General features: G+C 45.5%; 1 protein-coding gene across 1 annotated transcript; it reads right to left on the minus strand.

Moving 5' to 3' along the window:
• Window positions 1–1920: 1920 nt before the first annotated feature.
• Window positions 1921–19044, minus strand: LOC132261199 (BTB/POZ domain-containing protein Tiwaz). The gene is made up of 4 exons (XM_059759831.1): window positions 18844–19044; window positions 3176–3520; window positions 2892–3097; window positions 1921–2830 (listed from the first exon to the last, which is right to left on the minus strand). Exons 1-4 carry the CDS (start codon window positions 18867–18869, stop codon window positions 2394–2396), a joined length of 1014 nt encoding a protein of 337 aa, XP_059615814.1. The 5' UTR covers window positions 18870–19044; the 3' UTR covers window positions 1921–2393.
• Window positions 19045–19684: the final 640 nt, after the last annotated feature.

Raw genomic sequence — 19684 nt, forward strand, 5'->3', positions numbered from 1 at the left:
TTCTTACATCCAGAGGGGAAAAGACCGACATTTCGCGACGTCACTTGTCTTGTCTTAAGACCAAGCTGCGATCTTAAGTTGGCCACACAGTGTAATATTAAACTGTAACATTATACTGAATAAGCATTACAAGACAAAACTTTATTTATATTAGAATTTATATAGAACATTCTATAAATCCATAGACAACATTTCACCACTTTCGCGGGCAAGTGCACTTCAATTGGTGCACTCTGCATGGCAGGAGATTTATTATTTATTATTTATAGAGTGTTTGCGCGACGCTTTTTTCTTCCTTATGTACCACTTTTGCACTCGAAAGCCCCAGCTATTTGCTGCACTCCTGATCTCCCGCCTTCCCTTTCGGGCGTGCATGTGAGAATCTCACACATTTCAGCCCTCAGCCATCGCCCCATTCCTGCACGCGATGCTCACTTGCAGGGCAGAAAAAGGACGAGCTTTTAATTTCCTCTTTGCACTCTTGCGAAACTTTCAAGTTTATTCTCCGGGAATTTCTTTCTCCAACGGAAGCTTTCATCTAATGCATTTCACCAAAGATGCTGCTGCTGCTCGCCTTTGATGTATTAACAAGATTATTGCTTTGCAATTGTACGGGGAGTTTTGCCCTGCACCTCATGTAAATTGATTGAGTCTTCTTTTCGCCCCAGCCATTCATTTTCCACCGTCAAACAGCTGCACAGCGGCGGAAATGATTTTCCTCGCTGTTTGGATTCCATATAAGATTTGCAGAGCATTAAGAAGATTTCAGCCAGCATTTCTCTATCACTGGAAATTGCAAGGATTCGTCCTGCTAATAAATATACGGAACTTACACACAATTTGCTGAAAGCCTGTTGAAAGCTCATTTGGATAAGCTCAATTCCCATATCTCGAATTCATATCTGTCCTAATGGTGTATCGCGCCCCTTTGCCAGTGACTGATTGCCCCCATTCCGCCCCCGCCGTGGCCACTCTGCGGCCCAGAACCGTTTAGTCTTGGCCGGAGATGTCACGAAGTGGGACCGCTCTGGAGTATTGATTTTTGTGTGCAAACGCCACCCCGTCTGAATGCATAATGCGGCCGAATTGTTTTTCCGCCACTCGCTAGAGCACGTGTTCGCCGTGCGCCTGGCCCCCGGGTCGCCGCGGGGCTGGAGCGGCGTCGGCATGTGTGCGGCTCAACAATATAAATGACCAGACATCAATCTAGCTATAGAGGATTGTGAGCCAGCCACTGGAGTCGGGAGACTATTTTGAATGCGAGCATCAGTTCGCTGTCGTTATCATAAAAGCCTCCCTTCGCCGGGGGGCGGGCGGCCCTGCGAAAGGGTGAATGATGGCTGAAGACGCACGAAGTGCCCGGGAAAGTCTCCCGCTCGCCTCCGCAAATACGACACTTCCGCCTCCCGTCGATAGTTCAGCGGAGTGAGTCGAAGGGAGGGAAATCACCGCCAACTCCGGCCCACAAACTCTCAGCCGCGAGTGTGTGTCTCGGCTAAGTTAAGAGAGCCGAGCGATGTTAAGAGACTGACAGCATTTAACCCTTCAGTGTCTGTATCGGCTGAATTCTGTTCAAAACTCACATTTTTTTTCTTAGAAGCATCTTCGGCTCAACAGAAGCTACTGAAAATGATATCAAAATCAATATTCTTGCTATTGAATAATGAAATATGAGCAAATAAAAATCAAGATTAAATTTAAAAATTAAGAAGGATAATAATATTTCCATGTTTTGGAGTTTAAGAACTATTGTTAAGCCTACAAACTGTTTTAGTATTGGATTTAATTTTCATATTTGTGACTGATTTTTCTCTGTAAATTACTTTTGATTGTTTTTCATTCGTTGACAAAAGAAAAAATTTCAATATAAAATTCTCTAAATCGCATTGTTAGAATAATTAGGAAGTCATTTGCAAGAGGAATAGAATCTTTATTTAATAAAGAATTATCTTTGTGATGTTACAGAACTACAGAAATGTCTTTTTTTATTTATAAAATGCCATATTTTCAAAAACATAAGAAATGTCCTAACAACTCTTAAAATTAAGAGAATACCTTCTATATAGAGTGCATACACGAAATCTTAATACGAATTCTTCCTGGATTTCACTTAATGTTCGGTTACAACTAAGTTAAATAAACTCATAAATCCTAGACAGTGTCAAGTGTGTCTTATCCTAGCCACTGGTGAAGCAATCTATCGCCAATGTTGACTAAAGTTCTGTCATTCTCGTGGTCTCTTATCTTAAGGGAAATGTCCTACAGTCTGTCCACTCACTGTCGCCACCTCTTCAGTACTACTAGTTAGGAAACATGAATATTCGTTTAGACGCTCTCCTGCTCGTGAGACTGGGCGTGAGTCGAGGGCTGAGTGGTCTTGCGGCTCACCATTATCACATAGAGATCTTGCGGACGAGCAGATACTCGCTGAACTGCTGTCCCTCCACGCCGCCGCCCGTGCTGGCCTCCACCGTGAAGCCGGCGTTCAGGAGGCGCGTCAGCACCTGAACGGAGTTCAGCTTGCAGTAGCCGTTCAGCGGGAAGCGGATCACCTGCCGCCCGTCCAGCTGGTTCCACGACACGCCGCTGCGCGCGTCCAGCACGGCCTGCTGCGCCTCCGGGAAGATCTCGTCCAGCAGCGACCGCTCGGCCGACAGCATGATCCTCTCGCCCAGATCCGGGGAAATGTGCAGCGCCACGATCTCGAACACGTCCGCGAGGCTGGTTCGACCCTTGATCCGGCTGCTGGTCGGCGGCGGAGGGGACGAAGTGCTGGCAGTTCCGTTGCGAAGGCGCTCCTTCTTCATCTGCTCCAATTGTCGGATCATGGCTGCAACGGAAGGGAAAGTTAACCATCAGAGATCAGGATGAAGAGTCTAGGGATTCCTTACGGCCAATGTCGAAAAACCTGGCCTCCTCCAGAAGCAGATCGAGATCGGAGAAGTCTTCAGCTATCAGGAGTTTGGAATTCCTCATGAAGTTGAGGATATGTCTGAACATCATGCCGTCGCGGTCGATGAAGTAGTGCTGCTTCAAGGAGTCCAGGACAATTGGGATGCTGCCGTTGAAGAGCTTGGCCAACCTCGAGTCCGGGTATCTAAAGAGGAAGGAACATGAAGAGTTAGTTTTTGGTTAGAAATGGGTTAGTTTCGGGTCATTCAGGCCTATTACTCACTTGGTGAGCGTCTCCAGGGAGCTCGTGTAGATCGTTCCGCCCACGTCGATGTGCACCGGCGCCGTGTATCTGGACGCCGCGGCGACGCAGGGGATGCCCGAGATGGGCTTGTGGTTGGCATGCAGGTAGCTGCCGCCGCCGGAGCTCACGGCCGGCGAGATGGGGCCCTGGCCCGAGGGCGGCGTGGGCGAGGAGGAGTTGGACATGGTGGGCGACGTGGTGGGCGAGGTGCTGATCTTGATCTGGGCGCTGGGGAAGAGGCGGCCGGCGGCGGCGGACAGATCCCGCGGCTCCAGCGGCTTCAAGTCCCTGTCGCGATCGCTGCGATCCATGTCGCACTTTCGCCTGCAATTGGGAGAGAGTTGGCGGTCAATTGCGGCGCCCAACGGGGAGGCTTTGCGCGAAATGCTAACAAGGAGTTTTGCAATCCGCCATGCGATGGTGCGGAAAAGAATGGGAGCTGACGGCTGAGGAGGCAAGAAAGAGAGTGCGGCAGCACACCATAAAGCAACCATCTCATTAAAAATTGCCCACGGCCTGTATGAATTATCTGTAGAACTGTGTAATTGAGTAATATCTTATCACGTTGTGCGGCTCCGGAGAGCTCGTCAATGTTGTGTGAGATGTTTCCTCAAAAGTGGGTGATCGGGGAAGCTCTCCCACCCACTCTGACGGTTGTTTTGTCACTTTCGAAGTTGATTTTGCCAGATGGCGGGAGAGAAAAATCAATTTCACCCGTATACTTTCATTCACAGTTTCCTCCGCGGGAGCGAGAGAGGAAAATTGGATGTTTGAGTGAAAAAACACATGATTTCTTACATCCACACTCTGCTGATCGTCGCCGATAAAAGCAAATGCAGGTGTAAATTCAATTAAGTCTGCAAAAAATTCAGTGAAAAATATCTTCAGCAAGTAAAACACACACACACACACATTCCTCTGATGGGGATGTGATATAATGAAAGCTCTCGCAGGGAAGAGCTTTCAAACATACATTTGCCTCTTTAAATATTTGCCAACTTCCACACATTTTCCTCTGATTTTCTCTCTATTACACATGAAATTTCCATTTGAATCTTTTCATTTTATCAACAAAACTTGGCTAAATATTCGTATGTTTGGGAAAATTTTCCTCTATGTACATTTAAATTAATAATATCACTCCAGGGATGTGATTTAAATTTTTCATAATCAACAACTCCGGGGCATTTTTCCAACAGCGCCATATCTTCATCCCTGTTTTTGGCTCTCCGTGATATAATTAAAATAATTTTTGACTCTTTCCGCGCAAAATATCGCTGCGAATCGTGATGAGCTCGTTGAAGATCTGTCGAATATGCGCCAATTGACTGCTGGTTGAGTGCAAACAAGGGAGAAGAAGGATTGTTTAATTACCATTTCAGCGACTGAATCGATATTAATGCGATCCAAACTGAAATAAAGCCTCCCGAAGGCATTGGGCAAATTGGTATTTTATTTAAAAGGAGGCCCAACAGAGCGCGACACAATAATTTGCTCCAAAAATTATTCCCATTGATGCATATCTGCATTGCTCGCGGCTCTCCACGATTCCGCCACAGAGACAATGACACGCTGTCGAAATAAAACAAATAATTTATCCCGCGATATCTCACCTGGGATGCTGAACTCCCTCCCCGCCGAAAAGGAGGGCTGTAATTAAATTGCGGCCCGAGAGGCCCACTCAAGATGACGAACGCGAAAGCACAACAGGAATTTAAATTGTAAATAAAGCATGGAGGCAATTAAATATGGCAAAAGAATATGTTTTTCGGCTCAATGTGCGCCTCTATTTACATAAACTGATGAGTTTTGGTGTCCTCCAGAGACATCAAATAGAGTTAAATTAAATTTGCGCTCTCACACACAATATATAAGAGTGGATCTTTATCACACTTGCGGTGGAGGAAATAATTGATTTCACTCGAGAAATGGATGAGGGCGATTTGCTGGCGGAAGAACTCTCAAGCGCTGGCCAGGATCTTGTGCGCAAAGAAAAACAACAGAAAGGAAGAAGAATCCACACACTTTGAGTCATTATAACTAATTTAAATACACCAATTTCCTCCTTTCTTAACTTTCTGAACATATCAGAATTTTAGAGATTGGGAAAGAGTTTCTTAAGCCCCGCCCACTCATAAGCTCCGCCCACAATTGTCAATTTCTTCGCATTTTCATTCAAACTCACTGAACTTATTCAACAGAAACGCACCGGAACCGGGACAAATCGTGTCTACTTTTAGCTCTTTTCCAACATTTCCCTATAAAATCATCGCTTTGCTGCCTTAGCAGGCGAGTCTCCTCGTGGAGACTTCACACATTTCTTCACTGGGTGCGAATTGACTGTGGGAGCGCGCCGATTTGGTCTGTGCCGAGTGGGAGTCTGTCTGGGGATTTATGGGCGCGCCTGATAAGGTTCTCTTGAGCGTGAGTCGTAAATAAGGCGATATAAAGTGGACTCGCGAGCAGGAAGACCAGTAGCCAGAAAGTGTGGTGAATGATGGGAAAGTCGCGGCGTGAGAACTTTGTCCCGAAGTTGATTCAGCACTTAATGAAAATATGAGCTTCGCGCAATAGTGAGTGGAAGAAGTTTAAAGCGAAATCCTGGGCGAAGTCGCGTAAGGAGAAGAGTCTATATGACAAAAGTTGAGCGATGTGTGCTGAGCAAATTCATAAGAAGTCACCATGCGTGCGTTAATGGGTCGGATAGAGGGCTATGATATTAAATTTTGCAAGAAACTTACACAGAATGGGAGTCATGTGTAATGAAATTACATGAAAGAGGAATGACAAAATACCTTTGGACAAATTAAAACTGAATTCCCTGAGACGCGCCTCCTCGCTGCTGGGCTTTTGTGCTGCGAAAAGTAATGGCATCTCCAGCACGGGGTCCGGAGAAATAAATGAAAACCGCCTCGGGCCGGTGGGATTTTTCGTTCCTCCGCACTCGACATAAAATGCGAAACACGAATGCGGATGGAGGGGCCCTTCAATAGCCCGCGGCGCCGTCAGTTTCTACCGCCTCGGGGCGATCTTGTTTCTCTGGGACCGAGATATATAGCGCGCCTGCAAAAACGCAGACACACAGAGAGGAAGGAGCTGCTCTCAGGGTATTTCTCTGCCCATACAAAAACGCGAGTTTCCTATGGATTTTTTTGCCTCTCCTTCTCTCACGTGCTTCAACTCTCATTTCATCGTTGCCAAAACTACCCGTAACAGTGCCTGACCGGACAATTGCAGCCTCTTCTCAGCAGCCAAAGTGGTTTGAAGGCTGCAGGAGAGTTTCTTTCGCTCCGCCCACTGCGACGCTCCGCCCAAATTCACCCGTTTCCCCAGTATTTCGCTCAACAATGCGTCATGTTTAAGGCAATTGGCATTCTTAAAGTCAAACTGACGAACAGCATTATAAATATTCAACTCATTTCGCGTGTTAATTTTGCCAATATTATGCATCAATACCTCTCACCTGTCCTGAAACAACTTCCCTAGGTGAAAAAGTTGCAAAGAAGACGCTCGAGGCTCTCCTTCTTCCTCACCCAGACGAGCCAAGAGCTTGCGAAGCGCTCCGGCTAAATTAAATCCCACCAAAGATAAGCGCCTCGCATCACTTATAAGCTCTTCAATGACGAAAAAGCTCTCAATGGGGCGTCTAAAAAGCACCGGTAATGCACCTTAATATCAAATTCAAAGCCCACCCCACATCGTTCGCGCGGTGATGCTCGGGAATTTTAGTTGAAACTTGATAAAGTCTTTTCGCCATTTATTAAATTTACATTTTAATGCATAATAATTCCGCCATAGTGAAAAGACCTCTCGCTGGTATTTTCCACTAATGTTGCCGCGCCAAGAACTCGCCTTCACCGCGGTTCCCGCGCGGAAAAGTGCCGGGAAAATTGTGGTGCAACTGGAGATGAGGAATTTTTCATGAGTGCGCGGAGTTTGAGGGCTTTTTTCGGCCTGAGCACGGCGCGGCCGCGGATGATGTATTGAAATTCACATTGGATGCATTTATGCATTTTATTTTAATCGAATTTGCAACTAACACCACGACCACAACAATTTGCCATGGCCGCCGCCGCACAATTCATAAATACATTACAAATCCATTGGAAATGCATATAAATAATAAAATAACTTCAGTTTGTGGCATATTTATACCGGGAGATTTATACAGCGATAGATTATTAATCAAAATTTAACACCCACGGCAACAAAGTGGACGTGAATTATGATCGAAATTTTGCCCGCGCGCCCGCTTCAAATGCCCAGCGATCTCATATGCCACAACCGCAGATACTCTGCGGCCGCCGTATCGCAAATCTCGGCGCTGCACAGGGTCTAATTTAGCGCGGCCCACCTTCCGACATCACCTGCGCAAATTTAGTGCAAATAGAAATTCGACCACGGCATTATCTGGCCAATTTGGCTACTGAACTTTCTTCCGCGCCACAGATTAGCTGGGCGAGTGTTTATGGGCGCGTGGGTGGATTTCCAATTTGAGAAGCGTCCGAAGGAGTCGCAGATCATCTGCAAATGGTCGTGTGAATCACAAGAAGCGCACTTCGCACCACTTCTTCTTGCTCTTCTTTCCACGAGGTGATGATAAACATGAGAAGATTACAAGAGTTTAGATTTGTTCGCGATGTAAATATTGTGTCTTTCACAGTGAAAACAATTTTAAATTTTTATTCAGTGAATTTAAAGATTTAAAAAATATTAAATAGGCATTTACGCTGTAATACAATTAAGTATGCGGAATTTTAATAAATATATTCATAAACATCATACAAAATTTCAATCAAAATATTTTTTTAAACTTTCAAAATAGAATAATAATCACAAAAAATTCTAAAATGACAATATTTTCAGTATTTAATGGTCTGAAATCGCAAATGTTTATTCTTTTGATACAAAAAACGTGAAGTCTTAAGACAATTCAGAGAATAATAATCTAAATTATGAAAAAAAATTATCAAAATCTCATCTTAATAGTTTTGAAACAGAATAATTTCCCACAGACACTATAAAAATTACTCTTTGGACTATTAAACTTCTTACAAAAAGTAAATACAATTTCTTTCCACAGAAAAGTGCATCGTGAGCGGAACAGTTTTTCACCCCTTGGCTTCGAACACGGTCAAAAAGCATGGGCTTTAATAAGCCAGGGCAGAAGCTTGTGATTCTGGGAACTCTCTTCAGAACGTGCTGAACAAAAAGCCCAGTGTTTGGGCAAAGTCTTTGGTACATATTTGAAAATTACCGCCCACCCCCGAATTGGGGGCGAAGGGCGCTCTCACAATGGCCTGCACCCCATTCAGAGCTCCTTGTGAGAGCCATCCGAGCTCCGGATGAGAGCACAAGAGGTGCGGTGAGTGACCCAAGGGGATAGGTGGTGTTTAAATGTTGGGAACAAGCCGCCCACCCACACTATCCACATTTGTTTTATTAAAATGTATTATTTTGTGCGCCGGTGGAAGAGGATATGGAAGATGCAAACAATGAGAGCGCGAAATGTTTATTTAAGGAACTCCATTGCGACCATGCTCTTGTCCAAAAGTTACCCTTGCTCAGGCCCTTTTGTTGTGGCACACCAGGCGCCGCCGAAGCCTGCGGAAAACCATCAGAATTTCCTCCCTTCCGCTTTAACATCCATCTCTCTTTTTTTCCTCTCAGCCGAATTCACTTCTTTTTCTTCTCTCCACCTCTGCAAGGCGCTCTCCGTCATCTGTTGGCAGTGTGGCGAAATAGAGGGATGGTATTTAGATTCTGAATGACCTCTGTATTTATTCAAGTCCCCTAATTTGCGAAAGTTCTCCCGAGAAAACAATACCTTATTCTGGGGCGAAATGTCCATTGATATTCTGGGGCTACTTTAAATTCCATCACTTCGGGCTCAATGAAAATGTGTGTCCCATTTTACATCCCTTCCAGTTATAGCCAAGGGTTTGCTGTCTCGGAAAACGTCACTCCTTTGGAGCGATTCCTCAATCATACATACGAATTGTGATGGGTTGGAAAAATGACTCCAATTCGATTTAATAATAAATAATTCATTTCTTGCAGAATCTTGTCACAAATTTTCCTCTATTGTCGCTTTTCATGTGAGAACATTGATCGAATTGGTCACTGATATCATATAAATTTTCTAATATCCTATTGAGGCGCACAATTGACTTTGCAGTGTGTCATTGAAGCTGGTGAGCATGAAAATTCGCAAACAATATTCCTAATTGAATTTCCATGACCTCTCCGCCGCTCCATATGCAGAAAATTCCTCCCCATCTCGCCCAAATTGACATAAAGAGGTGGCGAGTTAAGTAATTATTCATCTGGCACATCCATTGTCCTCGCACTGTCGCCTGCACGAGCGACATAAGTGCTTATTGTGTAATCTGTTGAGTGTTGATAAGGCCCGAGGGTGGTTTTGATAGTGGCGAACGGGGGTCAGCTGTAATTGATTGACGAAGGATACACAGGAATGATTCGGTCAATTGCTTCCTTCACAGCATCGCCGAAACTCATCAGTTGTAATAAAGTGGTGTGAGCGATTGTTCGTGGGGATTTGTTGGCCAATTTAAATTGAATTTGCACTTGCCCACCTGTGGTTGATGTGTGGTGGAAAATGCCAGCATCACCAGCATTTTCCACCACACACTCACTCGCCCCGAACCGCCTTCCAATCACTACAGCCTGTCAAAAGTCCAGTTAATTCACGGCGAAGCAGTGGAAGCAACACCACCCAAAACAGCCAAACTTTCCACATCCACAGCTGGAAAAGCTTGAAAAGCTCACGACAGTTCCCCATCTGCTCGTGATGTGCAGATTTCCTTGTTGGCACAAATCCACCCCCCAAAACACGCCACACACACAGAGCCGTGCAAAAAAGAGTACAATTGCCAAGTTGGGATTAAACTAGTAAAACTATAACATTCACCCACTAATTAATTAGCAATCCAACCCGGCTCAGCATCGAGAGGCGCAGAGTGAAGATTCTAGTCATGTTTTGCTTCCTCTCGGATAAAAAAAAACTCTATTGAATCCTATTTAGAAAGCGCATTTCCCGATAATCTTGCAAATAACAATACAACTTACTCAACAATATGATTGAGCCCGCAGCGCAATAGAGATTCGGAGAGCGCTCTTAAAGCACATCACCTGATAATTATGTGGGGTGGTAAAAATGAATATTCTCGTGTTCTCATCTGAAACATCATACAAAAGAACTTCCTGGGGTTGCGGTGCAGAAATGTGGCGTGCAATCCCCAAGTTAAATGTTAAAATTTCCACCAGACAGTCGAAACTATTCCCAAAAGCGGGGGCGGTGAAAAGCGTGGCAGACAGCAGCACCTGACTCTGCTGATCAAACAGGCGAGGCAGCGATGCTGTGTACAGAGGAAGTATCAGGTGCTGACAAGAAGGGTGTGTTTGCCTCCCTCTCGAGAGCCCTTCGCACGAGATTATTGAGGGGGGAAAATATAATTGCTGAGACGGTGTTTATAGTGTTATAATACCTTTGAGAATCCCCGTAATTTCCTTAACTTTTTACAAGTAATCTCTAAAATCCACTCCAAAGTGTCACTAAAGATTCTCACTCATTGGAAAAGTCATTTTCCGCTCAGACAGCGCTAATCTCACAGTCCTTTGTACCTTGAAAAATGGCATTAATGCTCTGGTTTCCGCGGTTTTACGAATTCATAACTTTGACAGTTTATTTCAAATTTTATTGAATCAAAGTTGCAACGACCCGTTAGTGATGATTTTTACAAAGCATATTTCGATCTTTATTCCTTCTTCTTCTCAAAAGCACGAACATTCGGCACTTAAACTGCAAAATAAACATGATTAAGACTCTTCTCTAGTCCTGTAGTTTCTCAGAGTGCATCGCGTCTTATCGGACGCCACGTTGGCCATTGGTCAGGCTGAGTGGCTCCGTCTGCGGATGGTTTTAGGAGGTTTTTGCGTCACAGAAGCCCCTCGAGAGGATCGTGAATTTCGAGAGCCGCAGCAGTAAGTCAGCCGCGAGTGAGCTGCAGGTGAAGAATTCAGCAATTTTGCAATAACTCCACCGTTATTGAATAATCAAGTCACCTCCATATTCCCCGCGTTTGTCTCTTGGCCCCGTCCCGGCCCTCCGCGGCCCGCGCGCGTGTGTGTGCGAAAACTCGGCACTTGGGTAGATCACATGAGTTGTCTCGCGGCGGAATTTCCAAACGCGCCGCGCCGAGCCTGCCCTCTCTCGCTCCGGACCTCGTTTATTGGGCTGATATCCCATAAGTTGCGCGCTTGAGTCTCACGGCGGAGTCGCGATCACCGCCGGCCTTTCACGATATTCCGCGCGCGGAGACTCTCGCTCTGCCTCGCAGTCGAAAACCATCAAACTCTCGGCGGAGGGAATTTACAATGTCGCTCTATGAGCAACAATAAAGTTTCATTTCATTTCGCAAATAACACACCCGAAGGTGGTGAAGACTTGCATTTTTGCATCGGCCACGACTCTTCGAGAGACCCCAAGGATTTCTCCCACTTGCGATGCGAGGCCTGAGAATTTGATATTTTATGTCTTCGCACCGGGAACATGCGCTGACCATTAGAATCCCGGCCTCACGACGCGCCACAAAGGCTCTCCTGCTACTGTCCCTGCGTCCCTCGAGCGAGTCTCCGCGCCCGCGATTTGCGTGCTCGCCAACTCGCGGTCGCGCTGATTTATGGTGGCATTAAATTCGCATAAATAGGCGAACATTTGAGACTTCACACCTGATCTTCGCGATCGCATGGCCGCTAATTAAATGATTCAATTGGACTCTCTCGTTCTGCACTTGTGCGCACTTCACGCGATATTGGGACGGTCGCAGGATGATTTATTTTGCCGCCAATTACGGCGAAATTGCAAATGCAACTCACGTGCGTCAAGGGGAAAATATTGTGACTGAAAACTCTATTCCATGTTACATTCTTTCATTTCTAGAAAGAAGAATAGAATGAAAGAGAAGTTGGTTAAAAAAAAGAAAATCGTAGACGAATTTTAAATAAATTGTTAGGTTATGAATCAAAAGAATAAGAAAACAAATACGTTTTCAGCTATTTTAACAAGATTAGAAGAAATTATTGTATTACAACTTGATAATGTGCTAAAAATTACATAGAACTAAACACAACTTCAGACCATAACATCTCCCCCTTGACGCTGTTTTAGCATAAGGAATACTTGAAGAACTTGAAGTTATTATGCACTTAACAGAGAACAAAACTGGCGAAAAGCTCACGCAAAAGTTTCCTCCAACGCATCATTCTCAGCATGGCGAAAGAAAGAAGCCTTTTTCACATCATTTGTTCATTTAATCACTCAATTTCCTGCTCCACTCAATCTGTGGAGGACAAAGAGAGCGAATGGCAAAGATTTGGAATTGATTTTGTGCATTTATTTAGCACGCGGAGCGAAGATGTTTGGCGAGGCTCTGGCGGAGTCGCTTTTGTGCGGCGCGCGCGATGTTGATCTTCAAACATACATTGTGTGTGCACTCGCGAATGTGAGCCTTGTTCGCGGGACGAAAGGGCGGCGGAAGAAAAAGAGCTGGGCGAAGAAGAATGGGAGAGAGAAAAGAGACTGAATTAGCGTCAAACATTTAATTTTACATGCCCGGCGGGTGTCTTAAAGTCTTGGGAGTTTGGGTGTCACCACTCCCCAAATGTGGAGGAGTCATCGCTCCATCTCGGCGTTGTAATCTTTTAGGCACTGCGTTAGTCTTTCGCTCGAATTTTATCACATTTATTAATGTTAAAATGTGTTCAACACGAGCAGAGGAAGAAGCCTCGAGCCTCCGTCGTGGCGCAATATTCTCCTTGTACTTTCTTAGTTCTGCGCCGGGGAGACTCTTGAAATATTTATTACCATCTCTCCATGTGATTTTCCATCCTCACACCCCCGCGCCGCGTGACTCCGCATGCACCGAGTTTTCCACAATTTCCCCCATTACATTCATTACACGATACACAGCTCATAACATACGTGCGCGCCCCCAAACCCCGCTCGATGCCATGTAGTCGAGAGAGAGAGAGAGAGAGAGAGATCGGGATTGTCGGGTATTATTGTTGTGCCACGAGAACTTTTTAATAAATCATCAGCTAAAAATTCCAGAAAGCCCCCCGCCGACCCGAGAGGGCGAACATATGACGAAAGAGATGTGCGATACATCCGTAACGAGAGAAATGTTTGAGGCCCGCGGGCAGAGGATGTTTTCGCATATATTAAATTAAGTTGCCTGTTGCCATTCCTATTTCGCCAAATTACCCGGCTCATTGGTTAACATTTTCTTAAATTAATCCCCATTCGAGTACCCTTTCCTCGAATTGTCTCACGAACGCCCCCAGATTCAGTCCACACAATGCCAGGCCGCAGAGCTGATGAATGGCAAGAGCAGAAATGGAGTCCTAACCGTCATTAGTGTCAATGTGAATTCCTACGCACGCGATTTGCAGTCAGAAAGCATTATTTCATGATCCTTTTGAGAAATAAATCAGTGACATGAATTCATTTATTTGCAAAAATTTGTCTTTGTTCATATTCTAACGACAATATTCTGGTCGATAGATGTCTCTACTGGCGTTTGTTCATTTTGTAAAGGTTTGACAGATTTGACATGTCGTCTGTTTTGGTTGATTGCGAATTAAAACTAAACTAATCAATCTTTTTTAATACTGTTTGCGCCAAATGAAAGCTATTTTAATTGTCCACACATATTCTGAAGCTTAAGTCTGTAAGTCTAACACAGCCGACACAGCGAGGTCTTAATCCTAATCCTTATTACAATCATAATATTACGTGGTCAATTATTAAAAATGCCTTCAAATCTTAATCTAGTATCTAGTTTCATTCTATTCTAGTCGATTAGATGACGTTGGAAGTGCGTAAGCAATTAGAATTGAATAAAAACCACTGTTTTGGTGTCTACAATACTAAAAATAATCTTGGGTTTCTTAACCTCTGCAATTCTTTGACTATAACATTAACATATTTTATGCATAATGCCTTTTTACTTATGTAATTTACACTGTAGCTCATCTAATGGGCCTCAATCAATTTCCATTTCGACCCATGCTCGAGACGCCCAGGCCTTGGTTGATTCAGCCAGAGAGCACGATAATGGGGAGGAATGGAAAAACACGTGTAATTCGTACAATTTAGCATGTGAAAATAGACGGTCTGGGTACTATTGGTGTGTTTTGCCTGTTGATGCGCCATGTAATTACAGCACTAAAGCGCCTAATGCGCCTTCGGAAGGGCAGAAAGATGCGAATGTATCGCGCATTTTCACTTTCCGACTGCACAGCCGAAAATCTAACCGTCGCCCAATTGTGAGGCCAACAGTTCTGCTGAGAGTTGATGTACGCGAATTGACGCGCCCGAGGCGATGCCGCGATGATGATATCGCTGGGCCAGAATGGTCTGGGAAAAGACACACAATTCGTGTGCTCACACGAGGTCCTCGACTTTGACAAATTATCGCCCACCCGCCCGAAATCGATTCGTGGACACTCTTGCGATGCGCCAATTTGCAATGCAATCATGCGATGAAAAAGCCATCCTTGCTTTCCTGGATGGCAAAATTGATTCCCGTGACAAGATTTGCCAAGCGTGGGAAATCAGCATTATTGCATTATTGCCACTTAGCCCCATCGCTCCAATTCCCATGTAATTGTCATGATGCTCTCTGTGAGCATTTTTCTCCGAGGCCCTTCATGAGCGATCGCGGTGCTCTCGTGACGGCGAAAGAGTGCCTAAAACCTCACCGATTCTAAGCATTTCAGTGCGCAAATGATTGAAGACGTTTGGGAAAGAATTCCTGGGCACAATTTGTGATCTTCACGCATTCGCGAGCTCGTGTGATTTTGTGGTTCCAATTCTCTGGACTTTCCACTGAGACGATCGCAGATCGCGATTAGTCATTTCAATTGAGGCGAGTGCGCAAATCTCTTAAGTCACTTTTAATTGCACGCGATGCAAACAAGCAGTGCACATGGCGATCATGTGCGAGTGAGCGACGAATTACACATTTCGGTCGCGGCATTAAGTCATTGCGGGCTTGAGTGAATGAGTGGGAAAAAGGTGGTGAAGAAGGTGAGTTCGGTGGAAGAGCGCCGAGAGAGTGTGCGCAATGTTAAGAGCCATCCAACGATGAGAGATTCAAATCTCACGATCCCAGAGGCAACAATTGTGCGCAGATAATTATTTAAATTTATTTATATGGACGAACGGCACACATCCGAGCGAAAAGTGCCATCGGGAAGTGTAATAATAAAATACTCTCCTCTCTGTGTCGAGTGTGGCTTGGCGGAGGTGAGGCGCAAAAGAGGACATGACCATCGTGGAGCTTTAATGCCATGGAAGATGACGATTATCGCTTTAGCTCAGGGCACACGCAAATGACACGTTGTCGAGTGGGTAAGAAGTGTCACGGGTCCTCGTGGAAGTGGGACTCTGCGGTACCCAAGGAGACACAATCTCTCCGCTGACTTCTGCTGCACACACGCAGCCTCGTCCATTAGTCACTGGCAATAATCACCATTAAGAGTAATTGAGAGAGCCACGGTGCTCCAGAAAGCACAGCCTCCAGAATTCCTGTCCCCGCAAAGGGGCGAATATCTCCTCAGCGCAGCCACAACTGTCCAGCGCGCCCTCCCAGATAATTCCCTCCTGCTTCGCAGTGACAAACGAGCTTTCATGCCAGCGCGATCGCCCAGAGTCACACGTTAATAAGCGCATCACTATCAGTGGCTCAGCCATCGATTGGGCATGAATTTAATTGAGAAACAATTACCCAGGTGAGAACGAGAGTGTCTTCCACACGCTAGAGATCGACCCAATTAGAGACCTCAGCCTTATCGAATCTGCTCGTTTGGCGCGCGTAATTGAAAATCCTCCGGAATTTTCGCCAACGACTTCTCCGAACGGGACAAAAAGCGTCGCTCGAAGACGCCAAGTCGGACGTGCCCGTGAGGCGGGAAGACATGTGCACGCAGTACATAAATTTACCAGCCCTTCTCTCGTAATTATAAAATGTCAAACGTGCCGATGCAAGACCCGATACAAATGGTCGCCGCCGGCGCCGCCTCGGGCCGCGAGAGACAAGTCTGCGCGGATATTGAGCGTCCCCGCACGGCCCTCGCCCATCTGTTACCCCCTCGCCTCACGACATGATCACTCTTTTTCATGCACTCTCGGGCACGTTTGCTTGACAGTGTATTGAAAATGCGCACAGCACCGGAGCGAGAAAGCAGCAGCACGGCAGTTTCTTCTGCCGAAGAACTTGTTCTGCAGGGTAAAGAGATGATCTCTGAACGCTCTGCCTTCGAGGGAGCCACGCCCTCTCAAGTACTCCGCCCACTCTTAGATTATCACACCAGTTCGAAACACAAATAATCAATATTCACAGGGAAATCTTCAAGTGAGTTCTTAGTTTGTTAATACAGCTTGTAGATTTACAATATTTCAATTAAAGGTTTGATTGTGTAAATCCCAGTTGTCGTTAAAAGGGCTCTTGCCCTCGATGTTGAAGGAAGCCACGCCCGTTCAAATGCTCCGCCCATTCTTAGAATCTCAGTGCAGTTTCAAACACAAATAGAAGAGGAGTGTTTCTTTTAGTTTCTCAATACAACTCCTGATTTTAGCTTTGACTGCATTAAATCCAATCGTCGTTGAAATGTTTATCTACTGACTCAAAGGCTTTTGCCGTCGATGCTGCGTCTTGAAACGAAAGGAAATGCTGTATTCTCTGCATTATCGCTGAAATTCCATACTTTTGCAGCGGCACGAGCGTTTCTCTGACCAGGCGCTGTAATCCACCAGTGTACGCATTATTTTTGCAATAGGTGTTCATGGGCAGAAGAAGAAATAAGCGCCGCGGGCGAGCTTCGGTCTCTCCCTGCCTCGCTATCACTCGAGAGCGCTTGCGAGGCTCTGTGAGAATTTCAGCATTGATAAAATCATCTCGGAATGTTCCCAGCGTGATTTTTCCATGTTCCATAATTCCCAATTTGCACTCTAATTGCCGCAGAGACTCGTGCTCGAGACACCTCTCCTTGCAACACTTGCAAGTGATATGATAAACAATTGCCATCGCAATTGATGCGGAAATTTCACATGCATGGATTACAATCAGATGCACTTTCAAAGGGGGGCGGAGAAATGTGGATCAGAGAGGCAAATCCTCCAGTCAAGTGGAAGACAAGTGAATTTATCAATTATTTGTCAGGAGCAAATGATTAAATTTCCAATTGGATTTGCATTACATTGGGAAAATTTGCCCTGTCTTGAGCCAATTTGCACACCGAAAACCTTTGATACGTCAGTGGCAAAGTCCATCTGGCCATTTGTATTTAATTGACATTTTAGAATAAACATTTTTCCGGGCTGCACTCACACCCCGCCGGAGTTTTGTGTGTGCGAGATCTTGGCCCGAGTCCACTCTCCGACCATGGGTTCGTTGACGTTAGATAAAGGGAGAGTGTGAGGGCAAATGGAAACGTCCCCGGTAAAGTGCTATCGGCTGTTTTGAAGAACTACAACCCTGAAAGCTACCCATCGCGTTAGAGGGTGAATTTGAGGTCGATGGGGAAATTTTATCATTTCTCTCTCACTCACTCCCCTATCTCGGGCCAGGCCTGCGGGCCATCGTACACAAGCGACAGGGAAGGAAATTATGCGCCTTCTATAGAGACTTCCTTCTCTCTTCACTTTTTCTCCCGACCAGCCCTTCGGCCTCTTGTCTGCCTCCGCCCCTGCCCTCCACTCACCCCTTTCGCACAGGAAGACGCTCGCTCTGGCCAGGCACAATGCACACTCCGAGCGTCATTTGTCAGAAATCATCAATTTCGCGGCTCCTTTGCCGACATCATTCTTGTTCTTGCGACATGATCTCGCCTTGACAGCAACAAGTGTGTCGCGAAGTGGTCACAAGTCAAGGGGTGAGTAGCTCTTGCATCTGTCCTTTGCAGTAAAGACAATAGGAAGCGGCCTTTCGCGACAAAACTTCGTTACGATATTTTTAAAAATTGTTTCTTAAAGCAAAACAATTTTCCTTGAACTCTCTTTAGTTTTTCAGTTTCTTTGCATGATTTTATTAGTTGAATTGTATTTAAAATAGTATCTTAAAATCTCAACTAAGGACTGAACGAAATCTATTAAAAAGGGAAAAACTTGAAACTTTTCCCGCCGAAACTCATGAAATTCTTCATTTCTGACATGAAATTCATCCGTGGAACGCAATGAAATAAGTGTTTCTTCTGCAGAGATTCACCCCTTGAAACGCTTGAAACCGTCTTTGAGCCGCTGAGAAGTCGCTGGAAAGCCCAAGAAGAGACTCCACGTGATTTTACACTTGAAAGGCAAGTGAACAGGAGGTGAACGGACAAATCCTGCCGTCCGGAGAGATTATCTGCATTGAGGAAGTCACAGTTGGGCGAAGAGATCATTTACGGCCTCTCATTTCTGCATCTAATTGGCTGCTCGCAATTAAGCTCACATGGACGGTAATTGCAGCTCTCGTGTCGCGGACGACACTAAATCGCCGCAGTCAAATTCACCAAATGACCATCAGCACAATCAGCGGCGACTTAGCGGTGGCTAATTGCATTTTAATTGCACCCGGACTCACCTCTTGGGACACGTGGAGGACTCCATGGACGGCGGCGGGCCTCGTTGATCCACGAAGCCGGTCGACTGAAAGACGTCGAAGAGGAAAATCTTGCCGGATGGCCACTGACACGGACAGGAGGCTGGGATGTTGCCAGGAGCCGCACTCACATGAACTCGAGCGAATCTCCCGCCGACGAGCGGTGTTCACGCCACGGAAGCCAAAGCAAGACTGACTGAGCGAACAACAGAAAGCCCACCTCAGAGCCAACGCGAGAGCGAAGCGCGCCGGAGAGAAAATGCACGAGAGAGAGAGAGAGAGAGGCCAACAAGTCTCGTGGAAAGTCACTCCGCACATTTCCTGGCAAGAAGTCCACAAGGCAGGAGAGGGAAAAGCGAGAGCTTTTCTCTTGCAGACGCACGAAAGCTCGGCACTCAATTGAAAAGTAATCGAATGTGTTTTGTAAACAACACGATAGACTGTCGCACTGTCACGAGTCGTGGCCCAATGACCCCCAAGAGGCCCGCATTTCCTGGTCCGTCTGCGGCGGAAGCGCTTCATCTTGAGCACTTTTTGCACCTCTGCAATGCATTGCAGCTGAATAAAGTGATCAGTTTGCCTCTATGACACCAGAAGTAATCTCGTTAGTCATATTATTGCACTAATCAATCAGTGCATGTCCGAAAAACAACAATTACTGGCAATTAATGGTCAATTAGGGATATTAAACATTAAATTAACTACTGTAACAATGTCGGTTTTGGGTGACAGCAATGTTTATGGAAAGTATTCAAATTGATGCATTGAAATTGCAATCTTTTAGCAATTATTAGGACATTTCCCATGTTATCAAACATATTTT

Source organism: Phlebotomus argentipes, unplaced genomic scaffold (assembly GCF_947086385.1).
Source record: "Phlebotomus argentipes unplaced genomic scaffold, Phlebotomus argentipes genome assembly scaffold_18, whole genome shotgun sequence".
NCBI lineage: Eukaryota > Metazoa > Arthropoda > Insecta > Diptera > Psychodidae > Phlebotomus > Phlebotomus argentipes.